The 23068-nt window shown below is 34.2% G+C and overlaps 2 protein-coding genes across 8 annotated transcripts in view; one reads left to right on the top strand and one right to left on the bottom strand.

Annotated features, from left to right (window-relative positions):
- The window catches only part of LOC150104704 (uncharacterized), a 352800-nt gene that overhangs the window by 211415 nt on the left and 118317 nt on the right, over window positions 1-23068 (bottom strand). The window lies entirely within an intron of this gene.
- The window catches only part of LOC150104705 (allene oxide synthase-lipoxygenase protein-like), a 42545-nt gene that overhangs the window by 4992 nt on the left and 14485 nt on the right, over window positions 1-23068 (top strand). Inside the window, exons 2-3 of the mRNA XM_090395286.1 lie at window positions 6999-7124; window positions 14783-14888. Coding sequence (XP_090251412.1) covers window positions 6999-7124; window positions 14783-14888 — 232 coding nt within the window. The remainder of the gene's footprint in view (window positions 1-6998; window positions 7125-14782; window positions 14889-23068) is intronic.

Raw genomic sequence — 23068 nt, 5'->3', positions numbered from 1 at the left:
CATTTTCTTTTATTTCGCCATTCAGTTTATTTTCTGCATTCTTCCATAATGGGTTTAGTTACCTTGCTCTGTTGAGTATTATTACGCAATGAAAATAATGATATACTAGCAAAAAATATCTAAAATTTTATACCCTCTGTAAATACGGTTGAAATCCAGAGCAGAATTAACTTAAAAGTAGTCCTCATCATAGAAGACACAACATGAATACATTCAAGAAGGATGTAAAACATCCATTCAAAAACATTCAAACAGGGATTCAAACTGTGTGCGGCACACATTTTAATTCGAGAACTGGTTCTAAGAGCGAGCAGTAAATTCTTCTAACTCAGCCTACAAAATGTAGATTAAATAATAGGCGCAGGAATTAATAAATGGCTACTCTTCTGATTAGTAATTGTAAATTAAGGAAGGGAGAACCTTAATCTGGAAGCGGGGATCAGTGGGTGAACTATTTAATTTCTTCTTCTGGTACTGCCGGTAACTGTTAAACCCAGAGATAAAATCAAGCCAGTCTACAAAGGATAATGTCTCTTCATTCTGACTTCTGAACTCAGTTTCCTATTAACCATAGGAAATTGATGACAGATTCCTGGCCTCATCAATTTCCAGCTGAAACCCTATTAATAGAATTATGCAGATCGAAAATTTTCAATCCAAAGTGAAGGACTTTACATATTGCCACATTAAAAGAAAAACCATTATCCTTTTCCCACAGTGTTAGATTATTCAAGTCATCTTGCAGGATTACTACATTCATTTTTTTTAACTATTGCTATTCCCAACTTTTCATTATCAACAAAGAACTGAATATCACTCATATGTTGGGTAGAATCTTAAAGGTGTTTGCTTAGGATAATGATAGAAAATGTAACTGTAACTAAGAAAATAGCTGAGAAGATGGATGAGATAATAGTGTTGGTTGGAATGGATAACGGAATTATAAATCATGTGGTGCAGGATTTGAGAGTCAGAGAAGGTGTGGCAGAAGATTCTAAAGAAGAGGATCATGTATGTCTTGTTTCAGTGTTAAAATGAAAACTAGCTGTGATGATGAAAGTAATGAGTAGAATGTATAGGAAGACAGAGTTGGAATATGCTATACTTCCTAGCTTGAATGCTATATGTCATGCAAATAGAGTGTGAAAGTAATTGAAAAAAGCAGAGGAAGATAGGGTGGGATGGGGTGGGAAGAAGAAGTCATCACTGGAAGTGAAGTTAAGTAAACTTACAGTTAGCAAGGATGTAAGATTTAAATGTTTTGTTACAGGAATAGTGAATGAGTGTAAGAGGCCTGAGGCAGTTGTCAGTGCTCTGTTGGGGAATCGGTTAGGAGAGTTTTTTTTTATGACTCACACATGAGAGATCACAGGATCTATAACAAAACAGTGCAATGTGTGTGGGGGGGGGTAAAGGGAATGAGTAGAAATGTGAATTATATGTAAGAGTTTGGAATAGAAGGAAGTAATGAGTGTGATAGATGGCAGTTCTGTGATTCGATGCATTATTATTGTTAAACAGTTATCTCCGTGCAGTCTAATATTTAGTTTGAGCCTTCTGTGATCACCTCCCACAATGCATCGAAATGTTCGATGCATTGTGGGAGGTGATCTATTGTAAATAATGTTTGTGGGCCTCCTGTGGTGATTCATTAGACCCCATAGAGATGCCTGTTTAACAATAATAATACCTCAAATTACAAAACATCCTACACTCATTCTCATTCATATAGAGAGAAAGATCGATTCATCACTGCCTCTGTTGCATTATCATTCTCAGTTTCACTCTCCATATTAACTTCACATTAACCTTACTCTCAATCATTTCACTCCGGTCACTAGTTTACATCTCTGCTTTCAACCAAATTGCTTCAATATTTTCTACACTTTCATCCCACCTGGATTAGTGTTACATCTCCCAGCTCCCCATTTCCTATCTTTGAAACAGACAGACAGACAGACTTTCTCACGTCTAATATGCTGCATTTTCAATAATCAGAACGCAAACTACTGTTACCACAAGCAGAAATTCAAAAAGGCACTTGCAGCTCCATATAATCTAGATCTCATTTAAGTAATGTCCTATGCTCATAGAATGGATGCATATTTGATATGATACTGTGAATATGGAGCAGTTTTATTATATGGAACTAAGGTTAATGAGTGAAAAAGAGAGAAATGTACATACACACCATATTATTGTTAGCAATGATCAATAATATGGTATGTAGGTAATAATAGTGACCAAATATTTTTTTTTTCTCTTCAAATCAATCACACTTATAAGAGGTTATAAATTATAGTATACTTAGTACCATCAAAGGGTTTACAGATAGCCTACACATGCTACTCTAATCGAAACATGGATTTTTTTTCTTTCAAGGCACTTCATGCATACAATGAGAGTAGTGCTCTCAATTGCAATGAAAATCTTTTATTCCTAAAGAGCTGCCCAAACATACATGTCCTCTGAATCCATAGTCATCCTGGGCTGGAGAGTGAAAACAATATCTGCTGTCAGTTGATACTAGATGGCCTGCAGATGGTTATTGTATTCTCTCAATGATGTGCATGTGGCCAGAGATTTAAGCTATCTTTTTAGCAGATGATTAAAAAAAACCTAAGCAAAAACCAAGTCATGTGATGACTTGAAATATTTGAAAATCTGAAGTGAGGCGTTTTCAACTAGAAGTCTGCACCATAAGAGCGAAAATCAATTTGTAGGATGGAAAGGACAATCAGGACAAATAAAAGAACAAATACAGTCATTTTTCTGAAAAACAACTAAAATTTAAAAAGCTTAAATTAGAGAAAAATAAAACGTTTATCCATTCTGAAGTTCTTAAATTATAATTTCATTATATGGAGATTTTTGACTGTACTCCTTCAAATAGCCCACATGAAGTATAATGTGGAAAAATGTCAGGACATCACATGGTGTCTATGCCAAAGTAAAAAGAAATACCTAGAGATCTGCAGTAAAGTGTAAAATATTAGCAACATAAACCCCTAATTGGAGCAAAGTCAGGAATTACAAGACATTCTGAAACCAAAACTCAGTTTTAAAGTACATTTGAATCCCCCCCCCACTCACACACACACACACTTCACACAAAACGTTTAATTGATCATAAAAATATGAAAATTTTCTTTATCAATGAATATCATACTGAATATATTTTATTACAAATATATTAAAATAATTTAAGCCAAACCATGCTTATGCAACAATACTAAAAATTTCTGTCACTGAAAATGTGTATCATTGATCAAGAACAACATCCACTAATAAAAATGAAAAAGAATGGCTGAAAACTGGAAATGGAAATGTTACTTCATCATCATCATCATCATCAAATTCCTGCCGTGTACCCTCAAGGGGTGCACAGGATATGTTAGTACTACATGAAAAAAAAATAATTACATCATTACTAACTTCCTATATACAATTTTCATCCAAATCAGTCTGTTACTTGTCAAGACTCCAACATTATCAGATCTTATATTTCTATCGTCTAAGGCACTTTGTACCGTATCAATCCACCTATATCTTGGTCTTCCTCTGGGTCGTTTTCCTTCCAACCTGGCAGAGAACACTTGTTTTGCTAATCTTACCTCGCCCATTCTGATTAAGTGACCATACCACCTGAGATTAGCTCTGCTAACGCATTCCTGGATGCTGACAATGTCAGGTTCTTTCCTAATATCCTCGTTTTTAATATGATACTGCCATCTGTTCACGCCTATTGTTAAGTAAAACAATTGTTTTACTTCTGACCCAGCTCTCAGATCCATAAGTTAAAACTGGTTTGAACACTGTCTTGTACAGCTAATTTAGTGTTCTGACTAATTTCTCTCTTATTCCATATGAATTTATTCAATTGACTTCCTCACCATACCAGCTTTGCTGATTCTGTTGTCTATTTCTATATTTAATTTACCATCTTCAGTAAAAATCGTGCCTAAGTAGCTGAAATGTTTTACTTGTTCCACAGGTTCTCCATTCACAACACAGTTGACATTTTCAATGATTCTGCCTATTTTCATTGTCTTTGTCTTTTTATTGCTGACCTTCATACCATATCTATTACAACAGCTATTCAATTTAGTCAGAGAATTTTGCAGACTTGTAGCGGATTTATTTAGAAGTATAACATCATCCGCATAAAGCAAAGAGCTGACATTAACATCTCATTCTGGTTGAGTATTATTTTGATATCATGTTTAGTACCACTTTCCTTCATAATGTGATCCATATAGATAATGAATAACAGAGGGGATAATGTACATCCTTGTCTAACACCAGATTTAACATTAAACCATTTTCCTGTACTTTCTTCAATTCTTACTGCTGATTTACAACTCAAATAAAGACTAAGTATCGCTTGATATAATGCCCCATTCACACCATATAACTGCAGCGTATTGAATAGCTTCTCTCTTGGCACCTTGTCATATGCCTTTTCCAAATCGACAAAACTTAAATACAGATCTTTGTTATATTCCCATGCTTTCTCGACTATTTGTTCGTAAAGTGAAGATCTGAGCCTGACAGCCTCTACTTGACCTGAATCCAGCTTGCTCTTCACCAAGCTTTTCTTCCACAATTCTTCTCAACCGTTTCTCAAGTATACTTGCATATATCTTACCAGGAACACTCAATAGGGATATACCTCTGTAATTCTCACATTCAGTTTTATTTCCCTTTTTATATATAGGTACTATGAGAGCTCTACTCCAATCATCTGGAATTTGTCACTCTGTCCAGGCCTTCTGAACTATGCAGTGCAGCCACTGTAAGATTTTTTATACCTCCATACTTGAGCATTTCTGGTTGAGTATTACCTACTCCATCTGCCTTTCCACATTTCAGGCTTTTGATGGCTTTTTCTACTTCAAGTATGGATATATATTCCTGATTGCATGCCTGATCAGTGTTTTTTACCACTATGCTGCCATCACTGCTTGTTTCATTTAGCAGTTTTTCAAAGTAATTACTCCATACTTCAAGGATATCTTTTTCTCCTGTTTTCATGTCACCTTTATCATCTCTAACTCCTTTTACACTACTCTTTCCTCCATTCCTAAGCTTCTTCAACAACCTCCAGAAAATTTTGCCACCTTCTTGATATTTATTTTCTATATTCTTGCCAAAGTCCTCCCATGACTTTTGTTTAGCTAGTTTTACACAGTGTTTAGCATTCTTGCATTTGTCTCTATATTCTCTAAGAGCACAAGCTGACTTATTTGACAGGAACTTTTGATATGCTTTCTTCTTTTCCTTCACTGCCTCTTTAACTTCCTGTGTCCACCAGGGAGTTCTGATTTTTTTTATCCTTGCAGATAAAACCTCACCACATGCCTCTCTGACAGAATCAATCAATGTTTTCTTCAGAGTTTGCCACTGAATCTCCAAGGTTTCATTCCTGTTCTCAAACTCTTTCATTTTGTCTTCAATAATCTTTGTGTATTTTAGTCTAGAGTTCACATCTGAGATCTGCTCGACTTTTATTCGCTTTAAAACTTTCTTACATGTTATTCTTTTCAATATGAAATTCAATTTTATCCTGCTCAAGACTAAATAGTGATCGCTTCCAAATTTCAAATCCTCTGTACACTCTGGTGTCCTGCACCAGGGAAAAAACATCACTGTCAACAATATCTTTTCTTATTCCTAGCCTCTTCTCTCCATGTGAATTTGTACACATTTTTATGTTAGCACTTGTCCATGTACTGAGCAGAAATCCAACAGATATTTGCCATTATTATTAGCTTTGCTCTTTTCTCCAAATTTTCCCAAAATATTTTTGTATGTCTCACAATCATTTCCTACTCTGCTATTTAGATCCTCAACAAGGACCAACTTTTCCTTTTTCATTGTGTCAGTTGCTTAGTAGAACCTACTGTGGTACAAATAAGTCTCATTGTCCAGTTCCCCATTCTCATATTTGCCCACATTACTCTACTTGAGACTGATCATTCAAGAAGATTAGCCTCGTATTTTGTGTTGAATACTATGGCTACTCCTTCTTTTCCTTGATTGTCATTGCCTGAATATAACATTTTGTATTTATTGCTCAGAAAGATCTCACCAGTTTTGGTCTTTTTTTGGTCACCCCTATTATGTTGATCTGGTACTTATCTAATTCCTCAGCTAGCTCCATTTCTTTGCCATTCAGGCTTCTTATGTTGATAGTATAGTACCGATCTTTAACTCTGGTGATGTTGAGTTGGGGTTTGTTTTCAGATTTGTTTTCAGATTTGTTCCAGTAGCTGACTTTTCGCTGTTCGCCCTGGTTCCCTGGCGAAAACAACGGGGGCCTTGTTTAACCGAGCGACGCCCCAGCCGGCATGAAATTTTGTCATTTTGTACCATCATTTTTTATTTTGGTTTAACCAATAAGAATACAATTTGGCCGGCTAAATCCCAAATTGCCAGCCCATCCTCGTTCGTTCAGTATCCAAGTAGATACCCAACAGAGTGCACCACGAGAAGGTGAGGATTGGACATTAGGTCAGAAGCCCTGGTTGGTTCTCCGCATTCCTTTAAAGGCTATGTGGAGGTCTCCTCTCAGTTATACAGCTTTGACCCTTAAGCACCCCTTAAATGTTAATTTAAGACTTAAGACCCTTAAATGTTACTTATACTACCTATTACCCAGAGTTAATTGCCATTAGAGGCTGCTTGGTGCTGCGTTTGTTTAATTTTACAATGGTTTAAATTTTTAGCATTTCTAAATTTGTAAACTTTATTAATCTCACATTTGTACCTTTTTGTAGTTTTTTGTTTTATATTATCAAAGTGCAGCCTGGTCACTTAGCAACAACAGACTACAGCTGCACTATCATTCAAATGCTTATAGCAATTGCCTCTCTCATTCTGTGCAGACTGCATTATGTCGAGAAACATAGTGAAACGTTTTTCTCCCAAAAAAGGTAAATGGGTTAGTAATAAGACTGAAATGTAAAAAAAATAATGTAATATTTTATTACTTTTAGTGGGATATTATTAAGAACAAACATCGTATGATGCTTGAAACGAAAAGAATTCGCTGGACAACAGCTAAATGGGCCTCCATTGCTGATCTGAAAAATGTGTACAAGTACAGTCTTGGAGAACCTGCGGTAAGTACTTTATGTGTGCGCACATATATTCCATTAGGCGTATCAACTATGGCAGTGGTTCTCAAACCTTTTACCTCTGAGCCCCACCTGACAAGAGAAAACATTGTCAGTTCCCCCTAATTTCCTAGGTTTCATACTATCTGCAGCTAAAATAATTAAGCAGATTACACATTGCGGACATTCTTCATTATTAATTACAGTTTTCGTAAAGCCTAGTGATAAATAGTTCTCATCATACTTTCTTGTTTTCACACTCCAAGTAGCTTCTTTCCCACCACTAGTTGAAGGAGCGCTGGTATCTTCATTTCTATCACTATTCAAGAAATACTTTATGATCAATTGTTCATAATCAAGTCAACTTTAAAGAGGTAAACAAATCAACACAATTGCACTGAAACAAGCGCCAATGAGATGTCAATAAGTCGCTACTTTCAGCTGCGCATGTATAGTGCTGCCTGGAAGAGGTCGCGGCAGTTGCCGAACTATCAACACTGCCTCTGGCACAAGTGTTTTATAAGTGCGAGTGAAGAAAATAATTATTAGTTATTTTGAAACTCATGATAATTAAAACCTGTATCATGAAAGTTCTTTTTTCTGTATTTTTATTTGTTGTTATTTTTAAAACTGATTTAGTGCAAATTTTAATTTTTATCTGTAGGAAAGTATGCGCGCGCGCCCTGGGGGTCGTGCCCCACAGTTTGAGAACCACTGAACTATGGCATAATGAACTGTTAACCGAGCGGATTACATAAAATTAAAAAAAAAAAAGCATTACTTTTAAAAACACATTTCGTGATGATCTTATCATATCATTATAGTGAAGACAGCAAATGGATAGTTACATGAAGTAAGGAGAGAATGAAAATAAGCACTGAAAAGTGCATTCTTTTTATCTCTCTGAAGCCAGAAACTTCGACACCAAGAAACGATTTAAACACAGACAATTTATACACATTAAATTAAAATTACGAGTATATAATGAAAGAATAATTTAAATATTAAAAACTTAAAAATAATTAATCTATGGGATGTTAGTATTAGAAATGTTATTAAATGTGTGACTTAAATGGCCACGATATGAATATCAGCACATATTTAAACTAAATTATTGCCAATAACTAATGTGAAAATTAATCATTCATTTTAAACATATTTAAACATACAACGTAAAAACATCGGCAGTGAGCCGCATATATCTTTAGTATGATAACAAACGGTCAAATAATTTCTAAATTAAAAAAAAAATAGGAAAGATTAGCAGATTAAAAAATCACTATAAGGGAGATAAACACAGCCCATCGGACCGATTTAATACTGTTTCACAGTTTTCTTTATAAAGCCATTCCACAAGTAACATTTTAGTGTTCTTCCAAAGTACCTCGAGTTTAGTGGAGATGGCATGCCCTGCAAGGCTTCATTGTTCAAGTTCATTACGTTCCTAGCAATGAAGAGAGGCAGAACTAAGCCTTATTACATCGTCCCAACTTGATCAGGTCCCACTCTTTTATGGGAAACAGTGCTTCTCCAAACTACTAATCGCCCCGATTTTTTTTTCTTTTTCATTTAAATCCAGAAATCAGTCCACTATTTGTTACCCTACTAAACTTTCGGCGCACATTTTTTAATTTTTTTTTCTGTTATAGTGTAGGTGTAAGTGTAGTGTCAGTATAAAAAATGTTCCATTTTTTATACTGACGATGCCCGAAATACATGGACGAAAATTTTATTACTATCAATTAATTTTCACGTAAGTTATCAATTATCATTTAGTGTAATTATATCTACGTATTTTTCTATTTTGAAAGGGATAAGTACATATATTGAGTCATACAGAGGCAATAATGTAAGACAATAATGACCTCCGCCTAATTAAGTCACAGGAGATACGTCAGTATTTTTGTGATCGTGACCGCCAAAACGGTAACAATTCTAACGTCCACATGCACCAATTCCATGAAAGGTAACAAACGGTGGGAGGTATGTTTTCGTACCCGAATGATTTTGTAATTAAAAATCTGCAAATTACATTGCGTATCTTGTTGTATATTGTGAAACAATTTTTACATTAAGGCAACGTTGACACTAGAGGTAGCTGCTGAGGTCTGAACTGTTGGCACTATAGCTACTAGTGTTACAGGTCCGTTGGACCAATTAGAGCAGTATTAGATGCCGGATATTCGGATATAACTGTATCCACTACAACGTTCATGTTTTAATCATTTTAAAGCAGTGTTACATATTGTGTAAAAATACATTAGTATCAAGGTGGGGGAGGGGAAGATCTTTGTTCTATTTTTGCTTTCATAAAAACATTTAAACACAATTATATATGCAACTAGAAGATCAAAACATTTATTATAAACATCGAACAATTTATCCAAAAGATTTTATTTAATAACAGAGTAAGTCAGTTTGTTCTGCAAGTGAATTATAATTATATATTTTAAATTTATGTCGTGAATTGTTTTTAATATCTAAATTGACCTTATACAAATAGAAATCAATAAATTTGTTAATGAAAATGCCGCTATGTATTATCGAGTATTCACTAGTAGTTGAATAGTTGACGTAATATGAATGATAAGCAAGTTTTATTTAACTCCAACGTAAATTTCGTTCTGCAATTAATAACTAAGATTTTTTGGAGTTTATAATACCAAGTCCAACAGTTAACCTTTAATTGCATGCAACATATTTTTGCATGGCTCATCAAAATCTTTTTTTGTTGTTGTTGCAAACAATAGCAAATAATCACGGAGAAACCTTTTTTTTGTTTATTTTCTCAAGAATCGGCAATGTTTGATAATGACTTTTGTGGAATTTTATAACAGGAATCAACAAAAAAGGATGATGACTGCGTTCAATACATGCCATCAGCCTTACGAATGCTTAGCTGCATTACGACTGCTTCCACATTCTGATGTAACTTTTCTTCTCCATGTTGTTAAAGTCAAAATGTATACCAACCATTCCCTCACCTCAAGAAAATGAGTAAACATTTGATCTGTCAGCCAGTTATTCGCTTATCAAAGTAAGCAGAGGTGATGATCAACATCTTAAAGATACATTCCACGAGGAGTAATAAAAAACGTTCCCGAAAATGGAATCCTTTGCCCTCAAAGATCATCATTCATCTATTTTATATATTCCTGTCGAAGTAGTCCACGCACAATATGACATTCCGCGGCGTTATTTAAAACATTTCCAGACGTCCTCTGTATTTTCTACTCGGAAAATGTAGTTTTCGAATTTTTGAAATCAAAGGGTGTCCTGAAATTTTGCTTCGTTGCCTGCTTCAGTTCTAAAAGAAAATAAAAAAAAACTGCGTGGCTAAACATTCCTGCACAGACAGTTCAGAATGAGATTCTCGAATGATTAGCTGTTAACGAAATAGTCAATAGTGCCACATCTATTTCTTCCAATTGAACAATTTAATGATCTATAGTACATTTTCATCCATTTTACTCATAGTAATTTCTACAAAGTTTTTCATCATTATTTTAATGCTATGAATTAGACGGCTTCTTATCATAGCTTTAAACAATGATCAGCTACATCAGTGGTTCTCAAACCTTTTACCTCTGAGACAAGAGAAAACACTATCAGCCCCCCCCCCCGCCGATTTTATTTATCAAAATAGAAGTCATACTAAGTTTAACGTTTTATTCCGTTCATTTTGTGTTTTCTACATACTATTTAACAGTTTTTGCAACATTAAAAAAATAGCAAAGTTCTGCTGGGTGGACTTCAGGCCACTAAGCTTTCTAACAAAAAAATATTTTGGTTTATTTGTAAACTCAGGATGTTTGGTTGTAAAATGCCTCTTTAATTTGTTAGGTTTCATACTATCTGCGGCTAAAATACTTAAACAGATTATACATTGCGGACGTTCTACATCATTGATTACAGTTTTCGTAAAGCCTAGTGATAAATAGTTCTCTTCATACCTTCTTGTTTTCACACTCCGAGTAGCTTCTTTCCCATTTCTGCTGGTATCTTCATTTCTATCACTATTCAGGAAACACTTCACGATCAATTGTTCATAATCAAGTTAACTTTAAGAGGTAAACAAATCAGCACAATTGCACTGAAACAAGCGCCATTGAGATGCCATTAAGTCGCTGCTTTCAGCTTCGCGTATATAGAGCTGCCTGGAAGAGGATGCGGCCGCTGCCGAACTATCAACACTGCCTCTGGCACAAGCGTTTTATAAGTGCGAGTGAAGAAAATTTATTTTATAGTTATAGTTATTTTATAGTTATATAGTTATTTTGTTATTTTGGAATTCATGATAATTAAAACCTGTATCATCAAAAGTTCTTCTTCCTGTATTTTTATTTGTTGTTATTTTTAAAACTGATTTAGTGCAAATTTTAATTTTTATCTGTAGGAAAGTATGCCGCTCTCCCCTTTCAAGCTATTCGCTTCCCCTAGGGGTCGCTCCCCACAGTTTGAGAACCACTGAGTTACACGATTAAACTTGATCCACTTTTGAACTAAAAAAATACTTTAACTTTCTACTAATTGTTTCTTTTCTTAAAACAGCTTTTAATATATATATATATATATATATATATATATATATATATATATATATATATATATATATATATATATATATATATATATATATATTACATTAGAAATGACAGCTTCAAAGAACAACTCATGGATATCAAACGTTTTTGAAGTAAAACATGATATACATGAGATGTTCTTTGAAGCCTGTCATTTCTAATGTAAGAGACATCACAGAGTGCACAATTCATATAACCACATCTTTGCTGATCAAATCAGCAAATTCCATTAATATTTCTAGCAGATGCACTGCTTTCCCGTTTCGCATATTGTAGTTCTTCAGTAAATAGCAAAACTCTTACAAACTGGTGTAAAAACTAAGTTATGCTTCGTGATTATCTTACATACCACGTGAGAATGAAACAACGCACGAGGTTCGAAGCATAAGTATTTTAATAATTTATCAATGTTGGTTATTCGAAAAACTATATTATTTAAATTTCCGATATAGCAGTAACAGATAATTTATTTTCTAATTCCATTGTGTTAATACTCGTTTCTATCAATTCCTTTCCTCCCCTCCTCCGACACACACACACACACACACACACACACACACACACACACACACACACACACACACACACACACACACACACACACACACACACATCTGTGCATTTAGCGGGATGTAAGAAGTTTGGCTACTTAGGTTACATTGCTTACTTCAGTTTGATTACTTTACTATAGTCAAGAGAGTATAAAAATGAAAATCTTCTGGAGAGGAGACAAAATGTCTAGAGATAATATTCGGACACTCGAATATGTTGAGCTCTCGATAGCAAAATCCTAACCGAGTAGTATTTTAAAATCCTATTAGTATCTGAAAGCTACACTCATTTTAAAAATTAGATTTTATGAATACTCACGCCTTATTCTGCATCCTTGATTATGCAGACTATTTATCTTAACTAACACAAGTAATCTACAAAAATGCATTAATTATAAAAGTAAATGACAATTAAAATAACAAACTGATATGCGAATTTACGAGATATCACAGCTTTAAAAGGCAAATGGTTTCAAAATAATACCAGTTTCATCTATCACAACTGTAAGATTTCAACTCACTTAGGAAGTCTTTTTGACAAACGCGATCAAATGCCTTTGACATTTCCAAGCATATGACAGCGTTCGCGTGAATGTCTTCAAAGTTTTTCATGGCATTTGTCCAAAAATGTCTGATGAGTGAGATTCCCCTTGAGAATCAACAGCCACTGACGCCATAATGGCAATTATTAAATAATGAAGCCATCTCAAAATAGTACAGCAGAAGTATTTGTAACTACTGTAAAAATATGATGCGTATTAAAATAAAATATTAGAATTTAGAGCATTTTAGACATTTTATAGAATATACAAGAGTGATAGCTGGTAACCAGAAAGTTATACGCATGTCAGTTATATTTAGAAATCGGACAAAATCGTCAATAACATGAAATGAATATAACATTTTTATTTATTTATTTATTTTTAAATTACAGAGTAAAAGAATGGATGATGAATGCGCATGGAATGATTCCGAACGAAATTAAATCTAGGAAGGTCTGTGTTAATGGTCACTCATTCAATATGTTTTTATTTTTGCTTTTTCTAGTAAAGAAATCGAAATATTTAAAAATTATCATTATAACATTCTCATTACAAGTCACCAGTTAGTTTTATTCGTAGTCTATATTACAAAAAAAAAAAAAAAAAAGTAATGCTGAGGTGTGAAACACTCAAGAGGTAGAATGTCGAAACAATTATTAATGAATAATTTCAAAAAGCATTTATAATGACGTTTCAAACTAAAACATTTATGAGTGGAATGGCACACATTTCTGGAGGAATTCCTCAAAATTAAAGTCAAATATGTACTCGATGTTTGTGTGTTTGACAATCAATACGGAAATGTAAGTACAAGCAAGCGACTTTTTAAACGTCAAATGATATCGTATTAAAAAAAAAAACAAGTAAGAGGACTTTTCCAAAAATGCATTAGTAAAAATGATCTTTTACTAATTACTGAATTAAGTTCTCTATACACAATGGCTGGATGAATCCCTTGCCAGTCCGTTTTTTTTTTCTTTCTTTCCTTTTTTTTCTTTTTTTTTTTTTTTTTTAAATACTGAGCCCATACACGAGATGTTGGTTAATCAACCTATAGTATGTTGGGTTGAGAAAGGAGAAACTGAAACCTGTTTACATTTGATTTAAAAGTCTGTATATTGTATTCATTGAGAAACATGTAAGGGGAGGGGAAATTGTTCCACAATATAGCAGTAGCAGCAATGAAGGAGGAGGAAAAAAACTTGTTCTGGGATTTCAAGGTGTACAGTGAAGGGATGTTGGGCCGCAGCAGCAGCACGTATTCCAACGGACTTAGTACTGAGTGGGGGAGTTATTGATGCTATTTCATATGAATGTTTGCCATGGAAATATAGAATACACATATTGCAGAAACTAAACGCCTGTGCTAAAGTGGGAGGAGAAAGTTGGTAAGAGGGTTATTAATCAGTTTGACCTCTTCTCAGTCAAGCATTGCTTTTCGCTATTTGAAAATTCCCATTTATCACATCTAAAAACATATATTAGACAGTAACAATTTAAAGATCATCCACTCAGTAATATATGCTTTAAATTACATAAGATAGAAAGAAAGCGATTGCGGTGTATAAATTTTTTATGCACGAGGAGAACTTGTTTCTCTTACATTCTGAATGACTAATTCAAACTCTGCTTTAAAAATCTAAAAACAGTTCTTCTTGGCATGCAGTAAACGATACCCATTAATTATGCTAAAATGTATAAATCTGAAAACGAAGCAAGAAACGTTTTATATTAAGGAACCAGTACGCTAAGAAGGATCAATTTTTCCACTGAAATGAATAACATTTATTCCACCGAATATACTGAAATGAATAACATTTATTTTCGCTGTTGTTTAAGGTGAAAAACTTTTAATTATTTTATAAATAACTTAAAACCTATACCAATCTATTAGGTGAATTTGTAAGTTTGTTTGCATTTAATATGTTATATATAGGAGTATCTTAATTTTATGTTATTTTTATTCTAAGCGGTTTTTTCCTCTTAAGGTTGATGATCCGGAAATTCTTCCATATTATCCATACAGAGATGATGCCATTATTATATATGGTGCAATCAGGCGATATGTATCAAAAATAGTTACTAACATTTATGGTAAGTCCAGAACAGTGCTTTTAAGTAGGCCTTCTGAACTGCATGTACAAGTATACAAATTTCATACAGATTTGAGAGTTACCTCATTTTGTTTTATTCATAAAAGTAATGTATGTGAATCTAGTGAGAATGGAAATCCTCTGTTTTACTAACTGAAAAAACAGGCTATTTTCCTAGTTACAATCCATAGAAGCAGTTCACTCTTTTTCTGAAGTCAGGTGATGAAGCATATATTTGTATGAAATTTGTTGAGATGATTCCTCGCGATAAGATAAACTTATTCCAATGAATCTATCAAACCGTTGTAATTTATGATTTGTTTATATTCAGCACGTGACTGCTATGTTTAGCTGTAGTAACGAGGAGATTCAAATATTACAAGAGTAAATGAATTTCATGCATTCCAAGTCAGTTACTTGTTTATATTTCGTAACTAAAATATTTATCACTATATAATCTATGCTCAGAGAACAGACAATATACACCACGAACAGTCACTTATCAGATCGACCTGAAATTTTATGATCTTCTACATCAGATACGGTTTGAAATGCCAAACTCTTTAAATATAACTGTGTTCAAAATGGCTGACTGATTTATTTATGCGCCTTTCCGAGTTACCTACATCTGCCCACAGAATATACGATTACATCTCTTTAAAGTTAGTTTCTTCCGTACTATTTTCTGCTTCTTGGAGCAGTGAGGTAGCAGAATGTGCACGTGGCCTACAATGAGGGAGTCAAAGTAGGGAGGAATGTGAGAGAGGGGGGGAGGGATCCTAAATTTTCGAGAGTGTGAGAAATTTATTGCAAAGAATGTTTTCCAATCTCAAAAGAAAGAAAGAAAGGTTCGAATCCTGTTTAGGATGCTAGAAATTTACAATGCGTTTTAACTGATAAGTAAGCGTAAGTTACCCGTCCTCATATGGAGAGATAACAGGATCCTTAATTCCATAAAACATGCGAGTCGGCAGGAAAATACATGTAATTAACAGTCATGATGCATTAGCCTTGTAGACGTAGCTGCTCAAGCCATTAATTTGAAACTCTTACCCATTATCTATAGAGATGACGCAAATGTCACTGCTATGGTCGAGTTGTACGATATGAGATATTGTATTTAGCCATAAGCACATTACGCGTTTAAGGTACAACACCGTCACGGTGAAGTTCCCTTCATCATGAGAGTATTCCTGCACCTGAACCTACGTGGTCCTCAAATATTCACTTACACTTAAAACTTAAATAAACTATCACGAGAGATGCCAATAAACTACGTTTTCCGATATTTCATGGAGAACATCATCTTTTATGTTTACACACAAGCAGATATTCGACCGTCAGAAACTATTTGAAAAACTCTTGCACGGTTTATTGCAGCATCACAAAATGCTGGTACAACATTCCATTGATTTTATGGATGCTACTCGATTAATTCAGGAGTCTCTCTTATTGCCATAATGCCGATTATGTAGAAATTTTAATGTCTGTGTTTCCAGATTCTCAGATCATAAAAATGCGACGCATTGCATGGACATTGAATTTCATCAATGATATGAACGAGATAAAGGATGATATAATCCTTGGTAAGACGTGTCGTTGCACGCCCTATGGCTAGTGATCAATATATCTAAGAAACAAAATCGGTTTCCATGTTTTTAACCCCTAAGTTATGTTTTTTCCTAATACACAATATCCATTGTTACTTTTATTTTCAGAATTTCATTTGAATAAGTAGGAGCCTCTGTAACTCAGTCGATACCCTTGGATTGGAAGCACCTGGTTCAAATTCCGTGTAGGACACGGAGAACCTTTATCAGGGGCCTCATAATCTTAGTTGCTTCGGACATAAATCCAAACAACCAACCTTTATTGGTGCTTTTCAACTAAGGTGAGTTAGCCGGTCTCATACGGAATTGGCAGGATTTTTTTTTCCAGGAAACTCGGATTTTTCATCCTGCAAAGCAGACAACCGGCTAGAAGAACACACGCAATTTACGACCATGTTATATGATGTAGATAGGACTAACCTCCCTATCATTAACAACATTAAGCGTCCAAAAAGCCAAGTTACTTGGCTGTGACAGACCATGGAGCCTAACGCGAAAACAGAAGATAAGATGTGATCTGATTTGAGTAAGTGGAAACACCAGTTTTCTGTTAATAAATGTAAGTTTAAAGAAGATGGAATGCAACATAACACAAGCACATTTTGCAATGTGTTTTCATATGTAAATTATAAAAACAGCTGCTATGAAGAGGCACGAGACAAACTTGGATAAGGAAGTGACAACAGTATCAAAACACACATGATACACATGATATATATTTGATAACTAAACCAGCGTTATCAAGACTTATATCAAAACAAAAATAATATATCGCGACTCTGGAATGGCGATAAAGACGGAATGTGATTAGTAGAGTTTGGGAATTAGAAGAGGAGTGGTAATATGGCAAGAATGAACTAATGAGAGAAACGTATCAAATAGATGGCGCGGGTGGGGGATATTTCATTGTTCGGTAGAATAACCGGAAGTCATCCCTCAAGGATATTGAGTTGTCCAAAAAGCAGAATTTTTTTTAGGGGAGTGGTGAGTGAGTGGAATGCGTTGCTGAAGTGTATTCTGTATACTGAAAATTAATATAATAATCTGCATGTAATTTAAACACTTGTTTTGAATTTACAATAATATTAAATTATTACAATATATAATGACGCTAAACACACACACACACACACACACACACACACACACACACACACACACACACACACACACACACACACACACACACACACACACACAGAAGAGAAATACGTGAAGCAATCCCTCGATTAATGCGTCTTTTAAAACAGGCGCATTAATCGAAAACGCACTAATCGAATATAATAACATAATATAGGAAAAAGTATAATTCGTTCCTCAAATTCCTGTTTTGACCCTTAATTTTTTTTTTTTTTATAAAAGCATTAGGGTATATCGCCTAGTTAAAGGAAAACTATGAAGCTGAAAGACAATAAAACATATTCATAGTTTAAATTTATTATTCTGCTTCTTAACAAAGAATTGAGCCAAAGTAGTTTGGCGGGAATTCTGTTTCTTTTTTTCATACAACTGACTGAATGGCCCTATTGCCTCTTCTACTACTTCTGCAAATTTTACTGCTTCTCTCATCAGGGTCGGCCTCAAAGTATTGCTGCTTAAAAACTTCGATTATATGAAAAATATTTTCAGTTTGTTTCTGTGAAATCTCTTTGAGCTTGTCAGCGATTAAATTTCTTCGTATTCTTCAGGATCTTCCCGCTGTGGATCTAAATTTAGCAGGTCGGAATCACTGAATTTCTCAGAATCAGATTTAATTAACTTAGATTCATTTGAAAAGCCTCTAAAATCATTTCTCTGATTTGGCCAGAAAAGTATTGGAAGGCATTCGCTTCCAAAAAAGGCTGGTTTCATCGTCATTAAATATTTATTGCTCACAATAAACCCCTTATTCCACAATATTCTTCAAAATCTCTGGATAATTTTCGGCTACCTCCTTATCTGCAGTTGCAGCCTCGCCTGTGATTAGAACATTATATAGACTATTTCTCTTTTTGAAACGCTCAAACCACCCAACAATAAACAATAACGTGGAATTCTTCTTCTTTTTCCTTCATTGATAGCCCTTTCTTTCAAGGTTTCAAAGAGAGTTAATGCTTAGCGGAAAACAATTACAAAGGAAGCGCGAGATACGACCATTTTTGCTTACAATCTTCGATCCATGTAGAAAGAAGTCTCTCTAATTTAATCATTATAATAGTTTGATTTCGAGTGGTCTGCATGCATGATGAACTTGAAGCAGCCTTACCTTTCTCTTTCTAAACGGCACATTTGCTTAAAATTGCTCTTATAATTGATTCGCCCATTTTTGTATTCTTGTACTGGACTCGCCTTGTTCATTTTTCTTTATATTTCAAGTTTTTCTTCCAAATCCTTTTCGAATCACTTTCACGCTTCCACTTTTTTGCTCACTAATTCTTTTACTCGTGATTAAAATAAAAAAAAGTAAGGAAAACAATTGCAAAGGAGGCAAGATGCAAATGATTAGCCAAATGCTATATAATTAGCATACGACAAATTTTGGTGGTAAATTTGGAACATAGTGTACATGGAAATAGTGTGGTATGCTATTAAAAAATCATCATCGTCATCGTATGTTACGCTTTCACGCAGGCCTACACATTCTACCGCGCAAGCTTCCGTAACCGATAATCCCGCGGAATAGGTTGGTTGCTCCTTATTCCCGGTGGTATCCCATGTCTGTCAAAGTGTATGTTTAGGTTCACGGGGCCGGTTTGCCTGCTTTGCGGGAGAAAAAACCCCAGGATAAACTGGGGGAAAAAACCCTGATGTCCACGCCCAAGACCGGCTGACTTGGCTATGGCTGAGGAAGATCCTTAAGCTCCTCACGTCGTCGACGAGAATTGAACCTAGGACACACCTTTACCAGGCATATGGCTGCGAAGCGCACAGCCACTAGACTAATCGCGCGGACATGAAATGCTATATAATTAGCATACGACAAATTTTGGCGGGCATTCTGTTTTTGAAACATAGTGTTGGATTCTAATTATGTAGAAAATAGAATAAATGTTATTTGATTCAGAATCCAACATGATTTTCCATCACAAAGGCTGCGTTGTAAATATTATTTAATGTAAATCACGTAAATATAATTTAATATCATATAACTACCTTCATTATATCAATTATTTAATTATTTAATCAAAGAAATGTGTTAATGGTAAAGAGGCTCTGTATTAAATATTATTGAGCTATGTTATTTATTGTTATGTCAATATTGTAAGAACTTATATTTGTAATTTAACTACGTATTTATTGAAATGCAAATATTCTATTTATTCTTTTTTGTGAAAGTTTAACGTTATGTAATAACTGAATGTAGTTATATAGCCTAATGTAACATTCGCGAGAATGTTTACGTTTATCGGTTGTCATAGAGACGCGTGAAATAAACGAGCGCGAGTGACGGGAGCGTGGGTAAAATAAGAAGAGAAAATATATACGTAGTAGGGGAGTCGGAACGGAATTTTGGGGGTGAAAGGTGGCAGGGGGATAAACTAGAGAAGTGGAAGTGAATAAAAGGTTCTTAGGGTGGGAGTTAGGTGGATGATTTTTATCGGTGAGCAAGAACGTAACGAATTTTATAGTTAGCTGAAATTGAAATCAGCAGTAGTAATAGAAGGAAATTTAAAGCTACAATCAGATAAAGTAAAAAGCTGAACATTCAAGGAAGAATTCTGAATAAACCCAGCTGATCTAGTATTGCAGCTTATTTCCGATTTGCCCTAAAGAGAACCTCACAGTGTTTTAATTAATTTATGAGTGGTAATAACGATAGTTGAAGTGCCCTAATTGATGTCAGGAATTCTGAAGCGTAATTGATAGTGCTTTGGGTATAACTGCGGATAAGTTTTGTAGATGTGTTTTTATTCTTTGAGTGTGATAAGTGAATTCCAGAGGTTTGCTCACAACATAATAGATGTTCTAGGAACCATTTCCGGTAAGGTCTATCATAGTGAATTGTTAACTTTAACTGTGGAAACCCTTCGTGATTGAGAGTTGGAGATGGGAATTGTTTGAAAGATATTTTCAGCTATTAGATCCTGTGATATTTTGAACTTGTGGCATGACTGAAAAATGTGTGAAAACTGATTGGATTGGATGTTCTATTATATTCATTTAAGTGTAGAAACTTTATAATCCAGAAGCTAAAAAGATGTATGTGAAGACTTGGAAGATTGTGCTAATGTAATTGACTTGACTTAATGTTTGACTTGTTTCTATTGTTTAAAATTAGAGGTAAAGTTTATGTAAGTGTTATATGACCTATATTAAATGCTTTATTTGTTAACCTAACTGTTGTATTTGCCTGAAATTCTTTTTACTGCACCGTTCACAAGAATTCGAATATTGCGGGAATCCCAAGTGGAAAATAAAATACCTCGGCCAGAATGAATGAAAGGACTGCTGGCTAATCTTGAGTTGATCCTACTAATTCATGTGGACTTATCTAGGGATAGAGTGGCGCAGTATAATAGAAATTTCTCTACCCTTAGATCAGTGATTAATTTGCAATTAGTTTTCCTTTATTTTATGAAAGTGACTTTTGGCAAGATGGCGGATTCGAACGTCAAGAGAACATGTCACGACAATAGTGTATATGGAAATAGTGTGGTATGCCATTAAAAAATAACTTTGTAAAATGTTTTAAATCAGTAACTAAATTATTCCATCCTACTGAGTTTTTTGTTTAAGTTAAGGGATATTACATCCCATATAGTTTCTTAGCCGAATAAGAAACTCAAAGAGTTTCATGCCGAATATAGTAAAAACTATATATATATATATATAAAGTTCGGCGATTCCAAGCGTAAGCAAATACCTGGATACTGCAGCACTGATCCCAAAGGGTAGTGCAAGCTGGGGCAACTCTTTACTATTGCTATTTACCTTGTACCTAGGTTACACATTTTCGTTTAAAATGGAAAGTTTAAACTACATTAGTGATATCATCGTATCAGTTTTCGCCTTTGTGGTATCTTCTCTTCTTTTACATTACTTAAGTTAATTGAACGTTCGTTTAGCTGCTTTTTTCAAAAGTTATATTAAATTTATATTAGTGCCAACAGTAATTAATAAAATTAAGGAATTAATAAAAGAAAACTTTCGTTTGAATTTCTCGTATCTGATTTGATGTCGTCGATCAAGTTAAAACTTTGTAGGTTATTGTCTGTTTATTGTAATTAACTTTATTCTGCCAGTTTTCCATAATAATTCATGTGAAACCATGGGACATTGTTCCTTTTGAACGAATACGTCCTTTAATTTAAAAATACCTGAGTTCGATTCTCGTAATGACAAGAGGAATCCTTATATGGTCTTTTTCAGTTAAAGAATAGTTAACGTGAATCGCTTATGGTGGTAATAAGTCTTTTTCTCACGGAAAGTTGAATTTTTCACCCTGCACATAAACAAATGGATAGGAGAACACACACAAATTACAGACAAAAATATTATTGGTAGGCAGTAGATGGCTCTAGATATATGATGGATAGTGCTATTGTACATGGATGGAGGACTGAGTAGTAGCGACGCTGGATTGTGTGGAGTGCCCTCCAGCGATAAGTCTTTGCACTCCTTGGACGTACTCCTAATAAAAATAATAGCTTATGTGGATACCTAAATGATAAATGTATATAAAAATAATCCCCTATGGCTCTAGAATGGAACACAAAAAACAACTCTACAGTTATGTAAAATTTCTAATAAATTACTGCAAATGGCAATGAATACGTATAAAAAACACTTTTCAAATGAAAGAAATCTCTGATTCAGTGTTATGATCATGGGGCATGCTGTAAGAAAAGTATTTAAATAAATAATACAAATTTAAAGAGCACATTTTGATTATATTTTTGTGCCTATTAATACATCGTTGCTTATTTTCAACTCAAATTATTACTTTAAAATCAAAATCTAAGCAACAATAACACGTGTGGAGAGTACGGCTTATTATTAATACGATTTTTGTATCTTTAAAAAGTACCATAATTTTGTTCCATATTTACTATAAAATAACACGCTAAAAAACATTGTAGTCTAGGACACACACAAGCTGTTTGTATATGTGTAGTGAATATTAAGTGTCATTAAATCAAACAAAAATGATGCAGTATAACTATTGGAGATACAATGCATAAGAAGAATTGGAGGAAGAAATTAATTTTACTCACAGGAAGGAGTTAAGTACAGGAAGTAGTTATCGTTCATTCCTATTTAATTAAACGCGAATATAAATTATCCTATCCCTCATTATATAAACTTTCTCCATGGCAAAGAGCGCAAGAAAATGCAATAAATCAGGCATTTTTGCACGCAGCATGCAGAAATGCGTAGTGATGATAAAAAAACATTTTTTTTTTATCATCACTTTTTTTTGGAAGGTCGGTTAAGCGTAACATTTTGCTAACAATTAAAGTAGAACGCATGTTTTGTACTAATGTTTTTTTTAATGAAAAAAGTAACAATTTTCCCCACTGACTTTTCCCTAAATAAAAGCAGTCCATACTAGAGGACATGAAATAAACACCGATCAACCTTCCCTCCCCCA

Source organism: Typopeltis vanoorti, chromosome 7 (genome assembly GCF_054136105.1).
Source record: "Typopeltis vanoorti isolate ZY-2024b chromosome 7, IOZ_Tvanoo_1.0, whole genome shotgun sequence".
In the NCBI taxonomy this organism is placed as follows: domain Eukaryota; kingdom Metazoa; phylum Arthropoda; class Arachnida; order Uropygi; family Thelyphonidae; genus Typopeltis; species Typopeltis vanoorti.
The sequence above is the reverse complement of the archived record's forward strand: the minus strand, read 5'-3'. Positions and strand labels throughout refer to the sequence as shown.